The 24,757-nt window shown below is 38.1% G+C and overlaps 1 protein-coding gene across 1 annotated transcript in view; it reads right to left on the bottom strand.

Moving 5' to 3' along the window:
* LOC117400002 (parathyroid hormone/parathyroid hormone-related peptide receptor-like) overlaps positions 1 to 24,757 on the bottom strand; it is a 123,436-nt gene that overhangs the window by 57,813 nt on the left and 40,866 nt on the right. Inside the window, exon 2 of the mRNA XM_059022275.1 lies at positions 10,008 to 10,113. Within this exon, the coding sequence (XP_058878258.1) occupies positions 10,008 to 10,113 (106 nt within the window). The remainder of the gene's footprint in view (positions 1 to 10,007; positions 10,114 to 24,757) is intronic.

Genomic DNA, 24,757 nt, shown 5'->3' with positions numbered 1-24,757 from the left:
TTTGTTTTGTCTATGACAGCATTTAAAAAAGCAAAGGGATATTTGTATTTATTTATTTATTTTTTAAATTTATTTTTAAAGATTCTGTTTACTGTTTTTTTTCTATCTGAAAAGGCACATTTTCTTTAACCACTGGACCACACAGCCTCCTTTTTGAACTTGGTGGAAATTTAATGTCAGACCTCTTCGAAAAATAGTATCAATTGACTTGAGGATAGAAGTAGAAAAGACCAAAAAAAAGGGGTTGCAAAACAAGAGAAAGAAAGAAAAAAAGAAATCCATCTCTGCCCACCCACAACACCTCCGCGTTGGTGAAATCACAACACACTTTTACCATTTATTGTCTGTGAATGTAGTGGAAAAAAAAGAACACTAAATTGCATCAGTCCCCAGAATCTAAATCTGCAGTTAGAAACAAATAGAGTATATATTTATATATAAACACATTCATGTTGTGTACAAAGATAAAAAATATATATACAGTAATTTGTCACATATCTGACTGCGGTGGGACCAGAGTAACGGCGAATATGTAAAGTCGGATGAATGAATCCTGTTTTAAATACCATTATACACAGCTGTAACAATTACTATATTCACACAGTTATTGTTTTGAGATTCAGCTTTTATTAGGGAGCGCCCCTTAATCCCTTGTTTTGAAAGATACAGGGTATTAATGCTTGTGACAGCGTAGCCGGGAGCTCATACAACACAGTGTACGAAAACTTTGGTAGTATCTACAATCTCTGAAATAATCTTCTCTGTTCAATAATAAACTAATGGTGCTGAAGAGGTTGATCATGGTGGATAAACAGGGCGGATATGTGACGCAATGGATTACGTGTTTTTTTTTTTTCTCACATATGTATATCAAGGTTTCAAATCCCACAGTTTTACACTACAACCACCTCCATAGCACCCCACACAGTCTTTGAACAAAGGACTGCTTTTATCCCTGTGATCCAAACATTCCAACTAATCAACCATTCTAAGGCTGACATATTTACCACTAGTGACTTCACCACACTATGTACAATATGTAATTTCTAGGCTGTTGCAATTTAGCCAGCGGAAGGCAGTAAACCAGACCTTTTGAATGCAAACTATGAATATGACTTGGCCATTGCAACATTATTTTAAAAAATACATGTATAATTACATGTAATCATAAATATATATTTTTCCATGTAATCTGGTTGAAAGATAAATCCAAATTATGAAATCTCAAACTGCTTAGAAACTTTGAAATTAAACATGTATAAAGTGAAATATACAAGGCAAAAGAGGAAAAAGACTATCTTTATGTTGAATCCGAAGCTGAAGCATGTCACCTTAAATCCAAGCAAAATACAAGATGATTTTCACATTGATGAAAAGATCCCAGGACTTTCTTTTCTCAAAAATGATTCAGCTGCCTGGATGGAGCTGAAGGACCACGGACTCCCTTCCAATTCGACCCGCAGCACTGCAGGGTAGCGCATGCTGTAAGTAAATCCAGCTCGCTGTAGTCATTTCTTTAAGAGGATTTTAGGCAGCCATTCTTGTAAGAAAACAATACCATTTCCTCCCTTGACACCTTCTGGGAATCCCACAAGTCTTAGATTTTTATGTCTGGCATGGTTTTCAAAGTCATTCATTTTTTCTTGAAGTTCCAAAATAGCTTAGTCTTTGCTCCTCTTGTACTCGGCAATTTCCTGGGGCAAGTCCAGTATTGCTGCCTCATGGTCCCCATGCCATGATTCTAGCTCTGATACTCTCTTATTTGTAGATTGTACTTTCATAATTACTCCTTCAATTGAGTTATCAATTTTGTAACATCAGAGTGGGTCATAGTATCATTCTGTGTATGAAATTAAGTATATAGAGGGGGGTCCTAAGCCATTCTCTGTGTCTACTTGGTTTCTGGTCACAAACTCCCCTTCTGACAAAGAATGCTTTTAAAAAAGAGACATAAACTAACTGCGGGACAAGTGTTTGCTCTTCCCCCCTCGCTGAATGAGCCATTTGGCGCCAGTAGTATCTTGCACAAGGCAAGCCAGACAGTTTTGGGTGTTTTGACACCTCGGACAGAAAACAGTCCATCTCATAAATCCATCCAACAGGGGGCGAAACAGCGGACCAATTGAGAAAAAGGGGCCGTCTCTGAACGAGAACAACCAATGAGAAACATCCCACATGGACTCGGGCGCAGCCTAAAATAAACAAACTGACCAATCACAGGGTGGAAGTGAGAATCACAAAAGCAGCCACATGACTTTCAAAGGGCGTGCTTCCCATATGGCGCACTTCCTACACTAAGCAAGCTCTCCACAGGAGAAACAAGGCTCCAGGCAAGACAAAGAAAGTCGTGCTGAGAGGAAGTGGCTTGGAGTTCGGAGGAAAGAAATGGAAGCTAAACTGTTCTGAAGTCATGGGAGCATAAGTGCTCGAATTCGGCATGGAAGGCAAGGAAGAACCAATGTTCTGAAGAATGTCTAAAATCATGTTTTGAGAAGGCTGAAATCAGCTTTGAAGACAGCCCTGGCTCTTTGCCCTATGAGAGACTGAAAACATTAAAGGGACACTACCTTGATCTGAAACCGGGTCTTGGTTTCCACGTCGCTCCACGGAACGGACAGAAGCATAGCCAGCAGCTGAGCCTAAGGTCACATACAATACAGAAGAATTGCAACAAGAACACTTCTACAAACTACATTATCTGAACGGAGTTACGTCTGATCAACGGAAAATGCTGACAACAAAGATAATGCTGCAAGACTTGGAAATCAACAAGCTGATCTCCATTTGAAAAGAACTATTTGTGTATTGCCAGCTGACAAAATACAATGGGTACTTCAAGCAAAGTACTGTCTTCTTTCATTGGAACTTCAGATCCAGAGAGAGAGCTGCAGTGTTCATCAACAAAGCAGATTGGCTTTTCAGCATTTTAAATACTTTTTGACTCGAGAAATTACCTGTAGCAAATGCTATCCAGTTACTGGATAAACTGTTCTAGGAATAGAATAGAAATAAATAATCTCAAATATTATCCAGACTGTCTATCCAATATGCCCAACAAATTCACAACATGTTCAGAGTATGAGTATTGCAAAATTGTGTATTACTGGTACTCAAAAAAATTGCCTTGCTCATTACAAGGCATAGTATATATATATACACCCACCCCTTGTTATATCGCCCCTCGCTATACTGCGGATACGGATATAACGCGGTCCTGGAGTTGGCTCCCCATTTTTACTGTCTAACTACGTATGCAACAAGTGCCTATGTACTGCAATATACAGTACATAGGCACTTAGAATTACTGTTCATTTTATTTTGTACTGCACATCACACATAAAAATATACAAAACATTTAAAAACAAAGCATTACTATCACACTCATATACACATGTATTGCACAATAACACAAAGCAAATTAAATATCTACTTGCTGAAGCAGTTTTTATTTTAGCCAACGAGGTGTTCACTCGTGGCAGCAATGCACTAGCAAAAATCACGGCAGTGACGTCAGCTCCCTAGCAACAAGCCTCCAATGTTGGGAATGGATTCTTTCAATGCAACAGGGTTGTGCATTTTTGCATTAAAATGGTGTGCTGCTTTTTAAATGAAAAATAAGAAAAAGCGGGTTGTGTAGAGCAGGGGTTCCCAAAGTTTTGGTGATGAAGGGCCAATTTCCGGAGGTTGCATGGGATGGGGGGCTGCACAAGAAAATGTATCACTCATGAAACCGAAATATGTCCCAAATCATACCTTTTATTTCCTATACATTTTTGCATTTAAATTAGGAATGTATATTACTACCACTGCAACACCAGCAGCTTTGAAATGTATTTGTATTTTATCCTGTGTCTTGGTGCCACAACAGGCTTAGGTTTGAGCACCAATATCATGCTGTCACATCTTACAGTCCTGGTCACAACAATTACAGAAGATAATACCGAAATAGATACTCTTCAAACTATACCAATTAAACTCTTTTGTGGGCTATTCTTCAGTAGTGAGGTGGAATGCATCTTCACTTGTACAACTAACCACTTCACTAAGAGCTGAATGTATGTACAGTGAACTCAGTTTAATACGAATCTCTGGGGACCATACAAATAGTTTGAGATGTTCGAATTAAACACATTTTGTAAATTGCCCCATGGTGTGGACATTGAGAGCTATTTCCATAGTAAATGTGCAGAAATAAAACACAGACGTTACGGTATTTTATCTTGATGTTTTTATTTCTTTTTTCTTTCTGAATGCAACAAAATAATCACCCATTTCTATTTAAAGTGCAGCATTAATTATTCATACATTCTCTGCCATTACATTGGCGCTTTTTATGCAATTACATACGATTGCTACTTAACATCCTACTAGCTACTGTACGGTAGCCTAACTAGTCGTATTCAGAAACATTGTACAAAAAAGTAATGGAACACGCGTCCAGGCTATTCCACAGCCGACCGTGGACAGGAGCTCCGAGGGGGCGGCGCTCAATTGGCCAAGCGTCGTCCGGGGGGAGGGAGGGTTAGGTCGGCCAGGGTGTCCTCGGCTCACCGCACACCAACGACCCCTGTAGTCTGGCCGGGCGCCTGCGGGCTTGCCTGTAAGCTGCCCAGAGCTGCGTTGTCCTCCGACGCTGTAGCTCTGAGGCGGCTGCATGGTGAGTCTGCAGAGTGTAAAGAAGCAGGCGGCTGATGGCACACGCTTCGGAGGACAGCGTGTGTTCATCTTTGCCCCTCCCGAGTCAGCGCAGGGGTGGTAGCGGTGAGCTGAGCCTAAAAATCATTGGGCATTTCAAATTGGGGAGAAAATAATAATAATAAAAAAAGTAATGGAACAGTAACAATTTCAAACTGTAGCCGGGTACTGTTACTACAGTAGTACTTTCCCAAACAAAAGATCCAAGAACAACAAAACAACAATACTGTACAAAGTGCATTTTCCCAATGTAGTTGAAGCTGAATACAGTTTTTCTCTTAAAATAATAAAATAAAATCTACTAAAGTCACTAAATGGCTTGCTTCTCTTTGCGATTTCGTGAGCTACCACATAGCTAGCTCGTATTGCAGCTTCACTTGCTTTACTTACATTTTTGAAAATGGATTGTTGAGTTCAAGTTTTTTCTTTTGCTGATCGCCCACAAGACTATTGTAAGAGCTATGATTTGTCTCATAATGACGTTTCACATTGTACTCTTTCATGGCAGGTATATGCTGTTTACAAATCAAGCACAGTGCTTTTTCACCATTTCTGATAACGAAGTAGGAACTACTCAATTCTTCTTGAAAAGTCCTCCTCTCCTCAACGATGGAACGCTTTTTCTTACGAGGTTCCATGTTTTTTTCCTTTAGCACGCCAAATCTACTGTGCACTATAGGCGCCATTATTTTTTTTAAAGGGACAGTGCACATATAATGACCGTAACAACTTAATTAATAAAATTGTTAAAAATGTATGTTAGGGAACTTTTATGAACTTTGATTGCTGTGTATTATTAATTTCCCCCAAATTACATGCGCAATTTTTTACAGAACATGTTCAGAAAATGTAAAAATAAAGTGGTCAGAAAGGGGGGGGGGGAGGGGGTGCTTTGGGGGGCCGCACCAAGCATCCTCGTTGGCCGCATTTGGCCCGCGGGCCGCACTTTGGGAACCCCTGGTGTAGAGGATTTATATTTTGGACCCTGATGCCCCCGATAAAACAAGGGAGTGGTTGTACAGTATTTGTTAGCCTATTTGTTTTTCTATGGGTCTCTCGCTATATCGTGGCCCTCGATATATAGCGGATTTATATTGCACCCCAACACCCGTGATATATATAATTTTCTTTTGCATCCCTCTCACCCTATGGCCACTAAAGATCCAGGAATACAGTAACTCAAGTTCAAGGCAGTAACTTTTTCATTTTATTACCATCATGGAGACATGGGTTGTCTGAAGCAAATGGCAGAAAGGAATGAACCATGTTGACTTTTTCTTCAACTTGCTTAATTTATAGAATAAATATTCACTTCTGGTCTAGACAATGCCAGCATCATTTATGACAATGATTACAATATTCATACATCTATATACTGAGACCACCTACAAATCTGTCTCAAAAGAAATGATAGTGTAACTTAATCATACTGTTTTGGGAGACATTTAAAAAAAGATTTCAAGTGAAGGTGGTTTTAATGCAACTATTTTTATTTTCTTGATCAAATCTGAATATGTCCATTTCCTTATGGTTATATAAGAATTCAAGCTGATTGCTGGTATATTTTTGTATTTAACCACAGCTTTGAATGCCTATTTGTCTTTGCATGGTCCCAGGTCTGAAGCTCCAAACCCACATCCCTCCACTGTCCTCTGCAGACTAACCTCAGCACCTCATTCTATGCAGTCACCTTATCAAGGGAGTTATTGAACTTGCTGTCTGTCAGATGTGCAAAGCAGAAACAATAACAAACAAGTGGGCACTCTGGAGCACACCACATTGCATGCAAGGATTTTTTCCCTGGCATTAAATGCAAGGCCAGCTTTCCAAAATAACCAAAGGTTTCTAAGTTGTTTGTTCTGTTTATACCACATACTGCATGCAATTTGAATACATTAACATCCCTCATCTTTATCCTAATAATAACTTGGTTAACCACCAATAAACAGTACCACCTTCACTGTACGGGTGGGCCCATAAACCACTGGCAAATTAGAGGTGGATGAGCTTAAAATGGATTTTGTTCGAAATAAGTCTTATAATTATGTGATACTTTATTTTACAGTGGAAAATCTATAATCTGCAGGTGGCGCTGATTCCATGTTTCATTTGGAATTTGTTTTTTATTATTACATAACAGCAAGACTTCCATGGAGCTTGTTCAACAAATCATTAAAGCAACCTCTGAATTCTTAAGTCAAGTTACAATTCAGATCACACTTTCTGCACTTTAATTTGATGGCCATTATTACTATTATCTGCTTTATGTAATGTTGAGTTACGGTTTGTATATTTCTGTTTATATCCAGTAATATGATCCGTGTTTTTTGTGTTTCACCTGAAATGATTTACAATGCCCACAAGCCAAATTAATACATAGTGTACAATGGAAGATTAATGCTGTTAAACCTGTAAAGGCACTTGAAACACCCAGATTACCTATTAGCATGTATCCAAAGTGGCTTGCAACCACTCGATCCATTATTAAGCATTTAATGAACAGAAGGAGAACTAATACTGCTCTGATTCATTAAAACTTCTAATGAAATGAGTCTGTGTGATTTTCTTGATTATTAAAAAGTTGTCTGGACATATTGTAAGCCTAGTGCACGAACCATCCACTTACAGGAGTTTAAAACATCTCTGTCCTCCTTAAACGTCTCTTTATGTCCACTCTGACACACCTGTTTATGTGGTGATATTTAGTCCCGTGCACATGCGTTGTCCAATCAAAGCATTTGAATGCTGAATCTGGTGTAAAGCCCAGAGCACGAATATATTATCCACCAGGAGATGTAACCCGCCTGTGCCTACCCTTAAAAGGCACAAACGTGACAAAATGGTTTAATCATTATTTGGATTTAGTTAAATATTACCTCAGAAAAAAAAAAGTTTTTTAATCACTACAGTATAAAACAGTGTTCCTCATATAGAAATTGGGAGCCAACTTGAGCAATTTAAAAACATGTAAACAGAGGTGTGGGGGGCCAACTCGAGCACGTACCCGGGTTATGTGGTTCATGGAAACGTGGTATTGGAAATTGCAGTAATGACATTTAGTTTAATTACCAGATTTTTTTTTTAATCTCATTAGGACTAAAAACTAAATATTCACCTGCACAGCATTAAAAAATCATGGATTGATTTCATTTAAACGGACTGAAAAACTTTCTTTAAATAACTCATGAGATAAAGCTTTGTGAACAGGGACCAAAGATTAAAACAATAACTCAAAAGTGTAATGGCTTTGTGAAAAATGTCAGATACAAGTATTGTATCTGCTCCACAACACTGTTGGGGTAGGACCACCAGGATGGCAGGCAGCCTAGAAAGTGTGGAGAAATACTTGACCATTCCCTAAAGACTACTGACTTTCTAATGATTTTACAATTGGGGTAAAAATGTGCTTTATTCTCCAGTATTGCCCACAGAGGTTCAACATTCAGATCTAGTGACTGGGAAGGCTGGAGGAGATGATGAAACCCTGCCTCAGGCCCTTCAAACAAGTTGGCAACAACATGGTCAGTGTGTAGAGGTGCTCTGTCAACCTATCCATTTCCAAACAAACAATACCCAGAACTCTATCTGAACATAGTACCTTTCAGAAAAATGAATGCAAATAAAGATATGAAGTAAAACGTTTTGGGAATCTTACCCCTTATTTTTATATTTATTTATATGTAAAATGCTATAAACTTCAACCATTCCTTTTTTTCTGACCACAAAGAGTTTACTTTGACTTACTGTACCAGAACAAGAACAAAGCATTTAACAAATATATATCTTTTTTTGTTTTTTTTTAAATGGGGAAGGGGGCAGCTCTGCAAAGACCTCTCCCCAGACAGTGCCGACCTACCCCCGCCACACACAAACTTCACACAAAAGCCAATCCATTCGTTATTAACAAATGGCGGTTTACATAAAAAAAGGATGTCGGGCTCAAGACAAAAGCAGCAACTTTTCTGAACTGTCATATCAATACATTCAACCACCTAATCCCCAGCCTTTGCTCCTTATATGACATGACAGTAGGGTGTCATTAGTCACCCTAAACAAAGATGAATGCTTAAGACTTTTAAGGCACCTCAGCACAAAAGTCATGTCCAAAAAATTAAATGTTGATTACTAGTTTATGTGGGCTATCACGCCATTGAGATGTATTACTGTTAACCCATAAAGTATATAGAGCCAACAAAAACATTTCAGTATATCTTACCTAATATTAACAACTTCCATTTTGTATTATTATTATTATTATTTATTTCTTAGCAGACACCCTTATCCAGGGCGACTTACAGTCGTAAACAAAAGATACAAGGGCGCTCATATTTTTAAGAATTTAAAATACTAAAAGTGAATTTTAATGCTATTTCTTTCAAAGATATTTAGGAATTTATTTAATTGCTACCACACATCTCTGTATTATACTCAATAATCTTTGTGACCTTTTGAAATGGAATGTCCAGGAAGTGCAGCAATACGATATCTTCAAGGATTGATAAGCACATTTGTTTATTTATAGTTTTTGAAAAAAAAAATACCAACAAATCAAATACCATTATGCCTCCATCTTTTATAATGGAAAATAGCACTTTAATCACTGGGGTAAATAACATAAATAACAGCAATTAACCAAAAAAAACGTGTATTTTAGGGTTCCTTTCATGTCAAAGCTGTGCATAAACAATTCAGGTAATCACAGGGCATTGTATAATAAGATACATTCTAAAGAAACAACACATATATTTATAAAAAAAGTGTTCTGCAACAATGCTGAACATTGCTTAAGTAACACAGATATTAGTAATATTGAGTGGTTCGGCTTTAATCAAGTTATGATTAAAGAACCTAATTAGCTTTAAGAAACAATGCTTCAGTGTTAAGGGGTGGGGGGATTTCATCAACTTCTTATCCTAGTTGCTGTTTACTGTGAGTATCCCTGTATTGCTACTCCTGGATTTCATCAACTCCAGCTAGGATGAGGCTTATTCCACCAAGGTTTGTTTATTAACTGAGATGAGAGGGGAGCAGTGGGCGCTGTAAACCAGCCAATTAAAAAGAGTAAATAAATGCACACAGGTATGCAGTATGGCCTTAATACTCAAGTTATTTACTATTTAACTTCAGTTGCTAACTGAAATATGCTACAGTGTTTCACAATTCACATCATATTTGCCTCTAGGATCTTTTTTTTTTTTTTTAAATCTGGTGACTGAATTAAGTCTCCATCTGACAGTCTTTCGATGGCCTAATAAATTCAGTTCGGAAGAACTAGCTTTCCAATCCCTAATATAAAGCTTTGACGTACTTACCAGACACTTTATACAGTTTTGATTTGATGGCTCTCTCACATTTCCGCTTGGCATTGAATAAAAGGTATATCTGCTCTTCCTTGGTGATAACATCATCGACATCTACCTGTAAGAAAAGAGATTTCAGAATCAATAAACCAGAATCTCTACAATAATTGCCTCGTCAAACAGGGAAATATATAAATAAATGTTTCAGTTAAAACAACTATTGATAAAAGGTGAGGCAAAAATGCTGGGTATTGCTTCAACTTGCATGGGAACAAGCTCACACACTCCCCAAGCATGCATTTTAAGCACGATACGAAAGAGAAAATTATAATATATAGAATGGCAGTGCATAGCATACTTTTTATTGAATGTCCCCCTAAGCTAACATTGATCCATCAATCACTAATGGAAATTATTCCCACTATATACCCATAGAAATATGGAAACTGCTTTAAAGAGAACACCCTGAAAATGTTGATTCTTAATTAACCCTTTGCGGTACTATGTCGGACCAGGTCTGACATTACAATTTTCCCTTTCCGGTCCAATGTCGGACCCTGTCCGACATCATCAAAAAGACGTAAAACACAGGTCTCTAGTCGTTTTTTCTCCGGAAAAAGCCAACTCAATGGCCGAGTGAGACCAATACGAGCCGAGAGAAGCCGAAAAAAAAGGGCGTATCTAAGCAATACACATAGCCCCAGCACCGCAGAGATAACACGGCCATAAACAAACAAGATAGCTGCTTCCGCATCCAGCGCTCAAAGAATATCACAGACATTTGCAGAGGGTTTTTGAGATATTATAGTAATAAAATAATGACTTGGATCGCATTATTGAGGAGTTTGGTGATAAATTGAGTGATCAGATGATTTATCAGTATGCACGACTGTGAAGAGGTATGTGAAAAATACAGCGAACAAGGGGTGGGGCGGGGCGGGAGATGCAGTACTGAGTGTCCTGTTGATATGCAGTGCCTTTTAAACCTGTTTTACTGTGGAAAAAAATACTTTTAAACAGTGCGCTTAAAATAAACTACGCATGTGAAAATAAATTGGACCTGACACGCTGAATAAATTGACTGCAAAGGGTTAAAGGCTCTTCTGTTTACTCGTGATGAGTTATTTCTCTCTGTAGTTTGAACACATGCATAAAAAGTCCAAGTTTTCTTCAGATATCTCTAAAGGTGGATTGATATTTATAGTATTTAGAGTAACAAAAAAAAATTATATCAATATTCCATCAAAATAGGTTTTGTAAAATGCTTCGAAAGAATACCATATTCTGAGCAGTAATTGTGTGCATAGCACATAAAATATAGAAGTTCAATCAGATTATTATAATGCATTTTGACAGAATGTTTAAAAAAAACACACACACACACACACACACACACACACAAAACCATTTTCTGTGTAAAAGTAAATATGGGATGAGAAATCTCTCAAAGCCTCTTAAAAATATAAAATCAGTAGATAGAATCAAATCTTTTTGGATCCCATCTCAGTGACTCAACAGAGGACAAATGTAAAAGAAGCAGCTTAAAGGAAGTTGACAAAGTTGGAAGACAACCATTACTTACAACTGTGTGGATATGCTGTGATTGAGCCTTTATCTTGGGATAATAAAACAGCACCACAAAGCTATACTCAATGCAGTGGCACATTCCTTGTAAATGGCACATTGATATGGCAAGCTGTTTTGACATTTAATCCTCAATTTCTGATATCAACACATCTATTGCTGATATTGGTAATGTTTTTAACATTTAATATCAAAAATAGAATTCTTGGTATCAAAAATTTGAATTCTTGATATCAACCATTCACTAATGTAAGGAAAGCACAGAAGTTATACAAAACAAAACAAAAAGCTCCTAATATTTAAAAACTTTTTTAAAAAAGATACAAGAACAGTGTCAGTGACAACTTTGATGATTACATTGTTTGTTTTATGCAACTTGTTTATTACAGCAAATTATCTCAGCAAGGTTATTTGAATCCTGATGTGTGTCATCAATTGCGTTCCAACAAGCCTTCAATCCAATTAAATCCTATTTGGTTTGATGTTGCTTCTGGCTTGTCCAGGGGAAATGCACATATTACACATTGCTTGCTTGATTGTGTTGCTGGCACCTGGCAATGGGATACCTGGACCTGACAGATTGCCCTCTGCCAAAAAATGTCCCTGGTGTTTTCCTATGTTTATATATCAGTAAAGCCTAAAGCCACAGTGACAGTTATATTTACTTAATTACACATTTTTCTCTATATGCTCTTTGTAAATAGAATTTGCAGAAAAGCTGGGGTTTTGTCAGTTCCTATTCCTTTTGAAGTACTCAGACTCTGCAAGCTAATAAATCAACACTATCTAAACATAAACTTCCCGCCTCTGACTCGCATGTTATGTCATTGTACCGTATGAGGAATTCACCAATCATGAAACCGGTATTTGTTTGACCCCATTGCCATAGTAACCCAATGCACGGCATTGACACCAGACCGTGTACTTTGTACAGCTACTGTAGCGCTGCTTCTACTTGATAAAAGTATGAAATGAACGGGGGAGGTGAAGAGTTCATTTCTGTGAAATTAGTGATATTGTGAATTTTCCGGGGCCCTACATATAAGGCTAGTATGATCTGTTCTCAATCTGTATCTAGTTATGACCTCCTCCTCCTCACACAGCCCTAGTAACATCTGCCTGGTCCGAAATACTCTCTAAATACTCTCTCCCTTACTTCTTCTGACTCTCCTGTGCACCTCTTCTGCTGGTTCTGTGACACCACCTGGTTTCAAAAAGTGGTACTTTACACGCTGAGGCACCTAGTAAAGTTAGCGCCATTAAGCGAATATGGTTTGCATATCAAATACCTCCCTTGCAGTATTTTGTAAATTGCATACATTTCCACACATTAACATTATTCATTATATTTAAATGACTCGAATGCGCTACTTTTTCCACATGCTTTTTTCAATGCGCTGAGTTGCCTGCCACTGGCAGGTGTACAAAGCACAGAGTAAAAGGGGCTTACTGCGTGCAAAACATTTTACTGCTGTTTAGTGAATGAGGTATTGTTTAATTCCATTAGTTTGCTGTTGGGTTCATTACTATTGCCTTTAGAGTTCCTAACTGAGCTGACCGGTTTGCAATGAATCCTTGAGGAATTTGGCAAGATTTGAACAAATAAGAACTTTTTTGGGGAAAGATACAAACTGTTCAAGCAGGGATTTGCGGTTTACTAATGCTACCAAGATGTGCTACCTCTGAATTATTTACTATATTATACAGACGTGCTCAAATTTGTTGGTACCCTTACAGCTCATTGAAATAATGCTTCATTCCTCCTGAAAAGTGATGAAATTAAAAGCTATTTTATCATGTATACTTGCATGCCTTTGGTATGTCATAGAATAAAGCAAAGAAGCTGTGAAAAGAGATGAATTATTGCTTATTCTACAAAGATATTCTAAAATGGCCTGGACACATTTGTTGGTACCCCTTAGAAAAGATAATAAATAATTGGATTATAGAGATATTTCAAACTAATTAGTTTCCTTAATTAGTATCACACATGTCTCCAATCTTGTAATCAGTCATTCAGCCTATTTAAATGGAGAAAAGTAGTCACTGTGCTGTTTGGTACCATTGTGTGCACCACACTGAACATGGACCAGAGAAAGCAAAGGAGAGAGTTGTCTGAGGAGATCAGAAAGAAAATAATAGACGAGCATGGTAAAGGTAAAGGCTACAAGACCATCTCCAAGCAGCTTGATGTTCCTGTGACAACAGCTGCAAATATTATTAAGAAGTTTAAGGTCCATGGAACTGTAGCCAACCTCCCTGGGTGCAGCCGCAAGAGGAAAATCGACCCCAGAGTGAACAGAAGGATAGTGCGAATGGTAGAAAAAGAACCAAGGATAACTGCCAAAGAGATACAAGCTGAACTCCAAGGTGAAGGTACGTCAGTTTCTGATCGCACCATCCGTCGCTTTTTGAGCGAAAGTGGGCTCCATGGAAGAAGACCCAGGAGGACTCCACTTTTGAAAGAAAAACATAAAAAAGCCAGACTGGAATTTGCTCAAATGCATATTGACAAGCCACAATCCTTCTGGGAGAACGTCCTTTGGACAGATGAGTCAAAACTGGAGCTTTTTGGCAAGTCACATCAGCTCTATGTTCACAGACGAAAAAATGAAGCTTTCAAAGAAAAGAACACCATACCTACAGTGAAACATGGAGGAGGCTCGGTTATGTTTTGGGGCTGCTTTGCTGCGCCTGGCACAGGGTGCCTTGAATCTGTGCAGGGCACAATGAAATCTCAAGACTATCAAGGCATTCTGGAGCGAAACGTACTGCCCAGTGTCAGAAAGCTCTGTCTCAGTCGCAGGTCATGGGTCCTCCAACAGGATAATGACCCAAAACACACAGCTAAAAGCACCCAAGAATGGATAAGAACAAAACATTGGACTATTCTGAAGTGGCCTTCTATGAGTCCTGATCTGAATCCTCTCGAACATCTATGGAAAGATCTGAAACTTGCAGTCTGGAGAAGGCACCCATCAAACCTGAGACAGCTGGAGCAGTTTGCTCAGGAAGAGTGGGCCAAACTACCTGTTAACAGGTGCAGAAGTCTCATTGAGAGCTACAGAAAACATTTGATTGCCTCTAAAGGTTGTGCAACAAAATATTAGGTTAGCGGTCCCATCATTTTTGTCCATGCCATTTTCATTTGTTTTCTTATTTACAATATTATGTTGAATAAAAAATCAAAAGCAAAGTCTGATTTCTATTAAATATGGAATAAACAATGGCGGATGCCAATTACTTTTGTCAGTTTCAAGTTATTTCAGAGAAAATTGTGCATTCTTCGTTTTTTGTGGAGGGGTACCAACAAATTTGAGCACGTCTGTATGTGTCCATATAAATGTCAATGACATTGTGATGATTTTATAATAATGTGCTGACTTTTAATTATTTTCACTTGCTCTGGGTTGTTCTTTATCCAGTTTTATATGTACAAGCTTTCCAGAGTGAAAGGAGAAGCCACAACTCCTCTATTAAGGTTCACAACAGCCGTCAGTTAAATGGAGATCAATGACATAGATTCAAATTCAGATTAAAGTTTAATAGTTGCTATGCCATCACAATCATGTAATTACAGTAGTCTCTGGCTAAGGGAGCATCCCTCGGGAAGCAAGTGAATTAATAAATAAATATGTATTACTTGTCATGGCGCACATGCATCAACATATGAAATGAACTGAATAAGTAAGTGAAAAGTAACAGACAAACTGTAAAAAATGCTGCAGCAGCTGTAGATTAATTAATTATGAATTGATGTACAAACTTTATTTGGACCTGAACCTATATTGGGTAGGGCTGCCATTTGCCCTGATCATAGTCTTGACATGTGGCATTGCTGGAAGGAGTCTGTAGGGATGATAATTTATTCAGTCATTATTATTTCATGCAAGTGGTGCATTTTTCATGTTTATCCAAACATGCTCAATTGGATTGAGATCAAGAGTTAGTGGTGGCCAAGGAAGATGGCTAAAGTCCCTGTCAAACTATTCACACAAAATTCTGGAATGTCTAATGGATGCGTTATTGTCTTGAAAGTAGCCATCAGCATCAGGGTACAGCACTGTTGGGTGGATCTGATCTGCAACAGTGCTTAAGTAAACTTTGGCAGTTTATAGTGCTGCAGGGATCCCATGTCAAGATCAGCTTAATTTGCATCTCTAATTAAGGGTGATGCCAAATTGAAACAGACAGTGGTTGTGGAGTTTTGAATAGTATACAGTAATGGACACTATGTGGAACCCTAGTGCTGTGGGCAATAATCTACATAGGCTATGACTTGCGCAAACCCCTTCTTATTCAGCAGACAGAAGCTAGAAAAAGCAAGCAACTCAGACTTTACCCAAGCTTAAAGAGTAAGTAGTGGGGTTCCGAAAAATATAGTATTATGTGTCTTTTCACTGTTAACATCCTGACAGCTCTTTACACTAATAATTTTAAAGTGTGAAATTGCAGGTACATTATTTAAACAGTTACAGCAACACGTGAGGATGTGTAACCCTATATTTTTCGGCACCCCGCTACTTTAACATATAATTCACAGGGCTGCTAGAGTAAGGGAGTGTTTTTTGCAATTTAGGATTGGAGGCTCGGCCTCTAGACAGGGGAGAGAGAAAAGGATGGACTGGACTCCAACTGAGAGGCTTTCCCTATGGTGTTGAGGCTAGCTCTAATGGCCTCATGGCCCCTGAAACACAGTCCTCTGACTTCTCCGAGAGTCAGAAAAATAATGCATCCGTTCGCTTCAGATGGGATTTGAATTCCCTTATTGAATAATGTTTTTAATAGTCTGACAATGGGCTAGTCTTTGAAGAAAAGCATGGCAGGGAAGGAGTCTTGTCTGTGTTTCCTTTTAGAATGGGCCAGGGGCTGAAATAAAGGAAGGAGATGCTGCTGCAGGGGTTGGAATGTTCCATGGATTCTCAGGGTCGGAAGAGGAAGAGGTAGGTGATCCATGCTCGGTGTCTGATCTGTTCTTAGTTCGGTAATTAAGTTGGGAAGTCGTGCTGGGATTTTTCAAAGCCGAGTCGGGTAGTCATGCTGTGAGGTCAAAGCCAAATTGGGAAGTTGTACGAAAGAAAGTTCAAAGCCGGATCAGGTAGTGAAAGGTTCAGAAGTCGAAAATAGAATCAGGGAAGTCAGACAGGCAATAATCAATTTGGTTATTCTCTCTCTCTTTCTCTCTTTCACTCTCTGTCTCTCTACGGGCAAAAAAACAAAACGCAAGAGAAAGAGCTGAGCTGTGACTTAATGAATGAAAAATAGTCTTGAAGCCCAGGTGTTAAATCTGGAAGAAAAAAACAACGCAGAATCAATATGGGTTAGAATAATGGACAAAAATTCAAAGGGCATAATAATAGGGGCATGCTATAGACCGCCAAATTCAGGCACCGAGCAAATTAATCTGTTAACAGTTAAAAATGTGTGCATCAAAGGAGAAGCCACGTTAATGGGGATTTCAACTTCCCCCATATAAAATGAGAAAACTCGGTGGGGAGCATGACAGACGAAATTGAAATGATGGAAATGACAAATGCAATTTGTCAAGCCACTGACCAGAGGGAAGGGATGCCTTGATTTAGTCTTTTCAAATAATGAAAACAGAATAACTAAAACAGAGGTCAGAGAACCACTGGCAAACTCAGACTACAACATGGTCTCATTTGAAGTGCTTTTTAAAACCCAAAAAGTAATGACTAAGCTAAGGTTTACAATTTTAGAAAGGCAAACTATGAAGGTATGGAACAGAGGCTAACAGAAGTAGATTGGAGTAAAATACAGAAAACATCCACGGAAAAATTATTATTTTATTACTATAACATCTAAAAAAAGCTCTGCAAATGTCTGTGATATTCTTTGAAGCGCTGGATGCAGAAGCAGCTATCTTGTTTGTTTATGTCCGTGTTATCTATGTGATGCCGGGGCTATCTGTTTTCATGAGAAAAGCCCCTTTTTTTCGGCTTCTCTCGGCTCCTATCGATCTCACTCGGCCATTGAATGGTTTCCTCGGCTTTTTCCGGAGAAAAAACGACTAGAGACCTGTTTTTTACGTCTTTTTGATGATGTCGGACAGGGTCCGACATTGGACTGGAAAAAGAAAATTGCAATGTCGGACCAGGTCCGACATAGGACCGCAAAGGGTTAATGCCACAGTGCAAATAACATTACATTGAAATGATCAAAATCCCTACATTCTTTTTTTTGCCCGGCTCCGATCCTTACTCCAGGCTACAAGGGAAAACTATTGTAACAGCATTAGTAATTCGTACTATTTTGTTTGCCTGTCAAGACAGTTATGATTTGTTTTAAATACACTACTCCAAAAAATTGAAGGAGCAACATTTAAAAAGTTACATTTTTCCAAAAAACAATTGACAACAATAATCCGATTTGAGTACTTCAAGAAAGTACTCTACACACTGCAATTCATTTTATTATGTGTATAACATGTGACACACATTTGAGCACAAAACCCATGATCCATAACCTCATTATCTTTTTTTAGAACAAACTCCAATTGGACCAGCAAATGATCTACCAACAGGGTCCAAGACCATGTATGTATATGGCAGAGCTATAAATCTGCCCCTCAGAATCTCGATCTTATAGGGTTTTACTTTGCTTCGGACCTCTATCCAGCTCAGGTACAGACAAGATCCTCTAAACCAGCGGTTCTGAAACATTCTGGGCTGCGGCCCCCTTCCTCTTGTCTGTGGTACTTGACGCCCCCAACTCCCCAACACACACACACGTACATATACTGGTAAAAAAAAATCCAACATGCCTGCAGCTTCTCTGCATGTCACTGATGTAAACTTTTATGATAAACATTTGTTATAAACTTTTGTTAACTATGGTTCACAACATAACACAGTGGAACGATCACAGTACTACCATGCAGTAATTGTAGGGCAGTATTGCCACGTGTGAAATCTTTAACAATAATGTTTTATATGGTGCAAAACGTTTTAATGTTTTTGTTTTGTTTCTGGACTTTGTGATACCTGCATGATGTCTGCATTAATAGTTGTATCGACAATGTATCGACAATGACAATCAACCATTTTGTTACAGACTTTCAACAAGTTTGACATAAACAATTTTGGCAGTTACTTAATTAAACCCTTCTAAAAAAAGAACACAAAAATGCTTAACAATAAAAAGCACAGTCCTACTACAGGCAGTTTACACTGCCTCTGGGTTTCTGATCGCATCACCAATTCCACATTTTTTTAAATCCATTGATGGAAATTTTCATTTTCTGGTTGCAGGCTGTGTTTTTGTCTGTACATCATCTTAATAAGAATGTACTAATACTACTGAAGGGAACATATCATTTATATAATAACATTTGTAACATTGTAACAAGCACTTTAAATTTGAATAGGAATTTATTGTTAAAAAACCATTGGGGTTTACATATATTGTTCTTTGTCTGAATAAGGACATTATTTACAAACAAGAGGCCATCTCAGAACTTTGTCAAGTTGGGTTTTAAGGGTCCAACTGATTCTGTCTCAACAACATGCTCATTCCATATCCTCCTCACTCTCCGTGTGAAGAAGTGTCTCCTTCCCTCTGCCCTAAGTATATCTCCACTTAATTTTCAACTTGTCCAAGTTTCTCTTAAGTTTCTCAAGTTGCTCTTAACGTATTGGTTAGGGTTAACTGTGTCAATTCCTTTTAAGATTTTAAAGATTTTAATCAAGTCCTCCCTAATTCTTCTTTGGTCTAAGCTGAATGGATTCAGTTATAGCTGAATCCTAGCTCAATCCTTTAAACCCAGGGATTAGTTGGATTGCTCTTCTTTGGACTCCCCAGGGCCACAATGTGCCTTTGGTACTGTGGAGACCAGAACGGGACAGAATAATGCTTCAATTTGTCTGCTAACTTAAACAACCAAGAGGGTTGTGAAAACAAAACAAAACAATTTTAGATAGTTCCAAGCCAGTTCATTTCATTAATCGAAATGATAGTTCCCTTGGGAAAGTGGGGCAGGGTGCCTGTTCATTTTACTATGAGAAGATTTGTCTAATTTTCAAAAACCTCTCAGGCTATATTGTTTGAATGAAGAAAACTAAATCTGGAAAAAAAACTCCTCACACCCCATTTAAACCCTCATCTTATGTTTTGTAAGCAATGTTTTTTAAATGCTTAGGGCCTTTCTTGCATTTTTATTTTTCATTTGGGAATATGGTGTGTGCAGTCGTTTAATACCATTGGTTGACACGTGTTATAAAAGAATTTCGATCTTAGCCAAGGCTCACATGCTCTGCCAGGGACTCTTAATAGATGTCAACCTCCATTCCAATCAGACTGCAACCTGCTGGTGTGGTTACACACCTGCAAAACTAGGAGCTGAGGGCCACCCCATCAATCCTCTTGCTCCAGCATTTCACATGTTGCATGAGCATGAGCACTTAATCAACATTTTGATTAGCTATATATTTATTTAGACTGCTGTGACACTTCCCCCTTTAAATACTTTTTGTTGTCGTTTAAAGGCATTTATTTTATTATTATTTGGTACATATACCATAGTAGTGCTACATTAAAAACGATTACACTGTTCCAATACTAATATAATGTGAACAATGCAAATAGTATTGTAATTCTGAAGTGTGGAGATTCTGAAACCACCACACACAACCAGGAGGCTAGAGAAATGACCAGCTGTTTAGAAGCAGTAAATAACACTTCCTGTCTCAAAGGCACTCAAGTCACCCAGATTAAAACAGTACTTTATTTAGTAAACCAGATCTCCCATATGAGTAACTAGTAAATAAGTGACTGTGTTCATTATGTTTATAGACATGTCACACTAGCTGCATTGTTTATGTTGGTGTTTTAAAAACTCAAAGGACCCTAAAGAATTTACATCCAAACTCCCCACTATCCTTATACAAAATACTAACTATATTTTTTATATATATATATATATATATATATATATATATATATATATATATATATATATATATATATATATATATAGTAACACAGCAGGGAGGGGGTTAATCCTCCCTGCATAGAAGAAAACATGTGCGAATGCACATTGTGTTAATTGTTAATTATCCCCTGCACCTGGTTATTATTGTTAAATTAGGACCAGGTGCAGGGTATATAAGGGGTGCAGTCAGTCTGCTCACGGCTGCTGTATAGAAGGAGGCAGATAGTGTGCTCTGTCTCCGAGCAGTCATACAAAAGTAAGTGCTGTGTCAAACCTGTGTGGTTTTAATTTGTTGGGTTTTTGTTTGGTGGGAAAACGGCTTAGCCGTCCTACTTGTAGTCAGGGTGTTCCTGAAAGTGAAGTTAGTGCTCGTAAAGAGCTAGGTGTTTGTTTTTGTTGTTGGTATTTCTGTTTGTATTATTAAAAGTGTGCGGAAGCGCTGAACCCCAATTTCTGTGTCTGGGTCAATTTTTAAAGGGGCAACGAACCCGAGTGGGGGCAATTCGTCACAATATATATATATATATATAACAGTAATTCACGGTACTACGGGCAACCACTGAAAAGAAAGAGTGACTTATATATCAAATCAAAACAAACAGTCATGACAAAGACCATTTCTGATTCCAGACCTTGAGTGGCATGTTAAAAGGACAGTCAAAGTGAAAATAAAGGGAAAATAATATACACTCTATAGAAAAATGAGAATGGGCCTACAATACTGCTGTTCCGGCAATGCGAGGTTAAACAGTGCCTGGGTTCCTGCTACTCCTTGAGATGAGCAACATTTTTTGTTTTCTTCCAGCCAAAATGTATGCATTTTGATACAATATTTTGATGTTAGAAATTAGAAGTAGTTTTGACATAAAGAACCTCAGAATTTATGCAGTCATCATCACATCAAATATATCTAAAAAACACTTTTTTTTGTTAATCATGACCCACTGGTGATTACTTTGCAAACCCTAATCTAGATGTTAATCTCATCAATCCTCAATTCAGCCAAAGGTAGTAAAGACACATTTCCTGTCTTCAATGATTTAATAGCCTTACCAGGCAAAATCAAACAGTGTTAAAATCAGTACAACCTCTGACAAAGTTCAAGTAGAACTGCATATCCAGTGACCGGAAGGCAAAGAGAAAAAAAAATCAGAGAATTCAAAGGTCAGCAGAAGTATTTTAATATTTTACTATAAAATTCCTGATCATGACAGTAGGACAGGAAATTGTCACCAATGTATATGATTGCATCATAAACTCATCTCCAAAGTATATGATATGAGTATCTATAACTTAAGAACAACTATCTACAAATTGTACATTCTGCGGTTAGGGATCCATAGAAACAAAATAACAACTACATATTACCCTAATGCCCACCCCCTTGAATTGGTTGCAGCTAACAAAATAATTGAATTAAGTGTATCTGCCATAGGGGCTCCCGAGTGGCGCATCCGGTAAAGGCCCAGAGTGCAGGATGCGCCCTATAGCTTGGAGATCGCCGGTTGAATCCAAGCTATGCCACTGCTGACCGTGGACGGGAGTTCCTAGGGGGTGGCGTACAATTGGCCGGGCGGGGTAGGGGTTAGGTCGGCTGGGGAGTCCTTGGCTCACCGTACACCAGCGACTCCTGTGGCTGGTCGGGCGCCTGCAGGCCGGCCTGTACACAATTCAGAACTGCGTGGTCCTCCGACGCTGTAAGTTCTGGATATGGCTGCACAGTGGGCTTGCAGAGTGGAAAAAAGTGGACGGCTGACAGCACTCGTTTCAGAGGACGCGAGTCCTCGTCTTTGTCTCTCCTGAGTCAGTTCAGGAGTTACAGCAGTGATCCAGGTTGAATAATAATTGGACATTCCAAAATTGGGAGAAAATTGGAAAACAAATAAAAAATAATTGTTAAAAAATATATCTGTCATGTTACTTCCATTTGCTTTATACAGGAAGGTTGAAAATATGCAGTTTTAAAAGTAATTATATTGTATGTATTTTCAGTGTGTGTGACAGCTATGGCCAAAAGTTTTGCATCACCCTATAGAATTAACTATTTTTGCTTCATAAAGTCAAATGAAATCAGCTGAATAATGTTACGTTAATATATGGAATTACATATCACTTTGTAGTTTACTATATACTTAACTAAAAACTGACAAAAATTGAAAAATGTGACATTTCAAAATCTAACATGAAATACTGTACTACTATTTAGTTAGGTAGACTTTTGTGATATAAAATTTGTAGTTTTGTTGATTAAATGATAATAAAAGATAAAAATGATAGTCATATGTTGTTGTTGTTTTTTTTGATGATGTCTCAATCCCAAAATTCTTGGTAATGCAAAACTTTTGGCCATAGCTGTAGATTATTTGTTTTGTATAAAAAAACCCTATGACCAAGAGAATGGGGTCACCACCAGGATTAATCAGCTATGTAGGTGTGACTTCCCTTTGCTCTACTAAATAAAAACAACAGCAGCTTTTGAATATTTTTTCTTTTTCTTTACATTTAGTTATTTAAGGTAATGTTCCTGCTGCAGGAATCCTGCTAGGGGAACAGTGCACATACAGCCTGTGACAGCAAACGTTTTTGTAACTCGTGTGATGAAATATCCTGCTTGGTGATACCTTTGTTGGTAGCCTAGTGGCAGCTATGTACTATGCACCTGAGCAACATCTCTTGTGGATCACATACCCTTTTTAAAGTGGTCTTTACACATATCCGCTCTAATAAAATATATGAATCTACACTGTCTCTGATGTGTAGGTGCAAGCAGCATACACGTTTCCAGTTTTGCCAAAGCAGCGGAGCACAGGTTCTGTGGGTGGAGCAAGCGTGAGCTCAGCTTTGAACACTGAACATTTGGAGGAAATAATGTACAGGTACTGTAACTTGTTATTGTTTTTGTATTTTATGTTATTCATTAGTTTTATTTATTTTTTTAAAATAATAGTACCAATAATGTGTTAATTCTCTGGCATTCATATGATCATTTATCAATTGAAAAATTAGTTATCTGTGCAATAAATGAACTAGTATATCTAATGATTTTGAGAAATGGCAAAAAACAACACAACTTCAAAAATGTAAAAATTGAAAGTGCACCTCAACTTTACAGTACTTGTCAAAAAACATTTTACAAATAGTTTCTCAAATAGTTGTTTGTGTGGACTGCTCCATTCTAGCACAGACAGAATTCAGTGAATTAATACTTTTTGGTATTTTGTTGTTACCATTTTCAATTAAATAAAAGTATTCATGCAACCATTTGCGGATACCTTATCCTCATTCAATACCAAACTCAGATACTACGAGCAACAGAAGCAAGGTTCCACAGTTTCAGTATTCCCCACTCGAAAAATGTCAGGAAAAAAGTGTCTCATCACCGATGTATCAGCACCACGGGGATCAGCATTAGTAGCATTAACTCGCTCATTCCTCATGATCAGTTTTCTCTACAGTACATTACCATATCGGACGCAATTCATTCAATTAAATTGGCAGGTCGCGGCTCCTGGTTAGTAAAAGCAGATATTTCTGAAGAATTTAAAGTAATGCCAATCTGTCCTTCTCTTTGCCACCTGTTCGAGACATGCTGAGAAGAAAAATTATATTTTTCTATGCAATTAACTTTCAACTGCCGTAGCAGCCCCAAAATATTTGATACTTTCTCAGTGACTTTATGCTGGATACTTCTCAATTCATATCATGTTCTATTTCTGTTCCACCTACTCAATGATTTTCTCTTGATATCTCCTCCCTCAGATCCACCAGCAGAAGCGATCACCAATCTATTTTCAGAGGTTGGCATCCCGCTTTCAGAAGAAAAAACAATCTGCCCCCTTATTCACTGGAATTTCTAGTAATCATACTGAACACAGAAAAGATTGGAGCCAGCCTCCCTGTATCTAAACTCGATAATATCCGTTCCTTTATCCAGAACTCTCAGATCAATAAAACAATGAGGAAACGCGCACCCAACTATCAGTGGACTACTCAATACAGTGCAAGCATACATGGCTGCAGCACTGGCTTCTTGCACCAGATCCTCGTATTTCAACGGCTGGACCAACTATTTGACTTTCTGCTCTCAAAACAGGATTACCGACCCCATTCAAACAGGACTGGATTATGGCTTTTATAGTACACACAAAGTACTCTTTACATCTTGCACCAGCTACAATCAAATCCTTGATGTCCATGACCTCCACAACTCTCCTATCACTACCAGCTG

This window comes from Acipenser ruthenus, chromosome 4, assembly GCF_902713425.1.
Source record: "Acipenser ruthenus chromosome 4, fAciRut3.2 maternal haplotype, whole genome shotgun sequence".
NCBI lineage: Eukaryota > Metazoa > Chordata > Actinopteri > Acipenseriformes > Acipenseridae > Acipenser > Acipenser ruthenus.
Note: the sequence above shows the minus strand (reverse complement) of the source record. Positions and strands in the feature narration are given on the sequence as shown.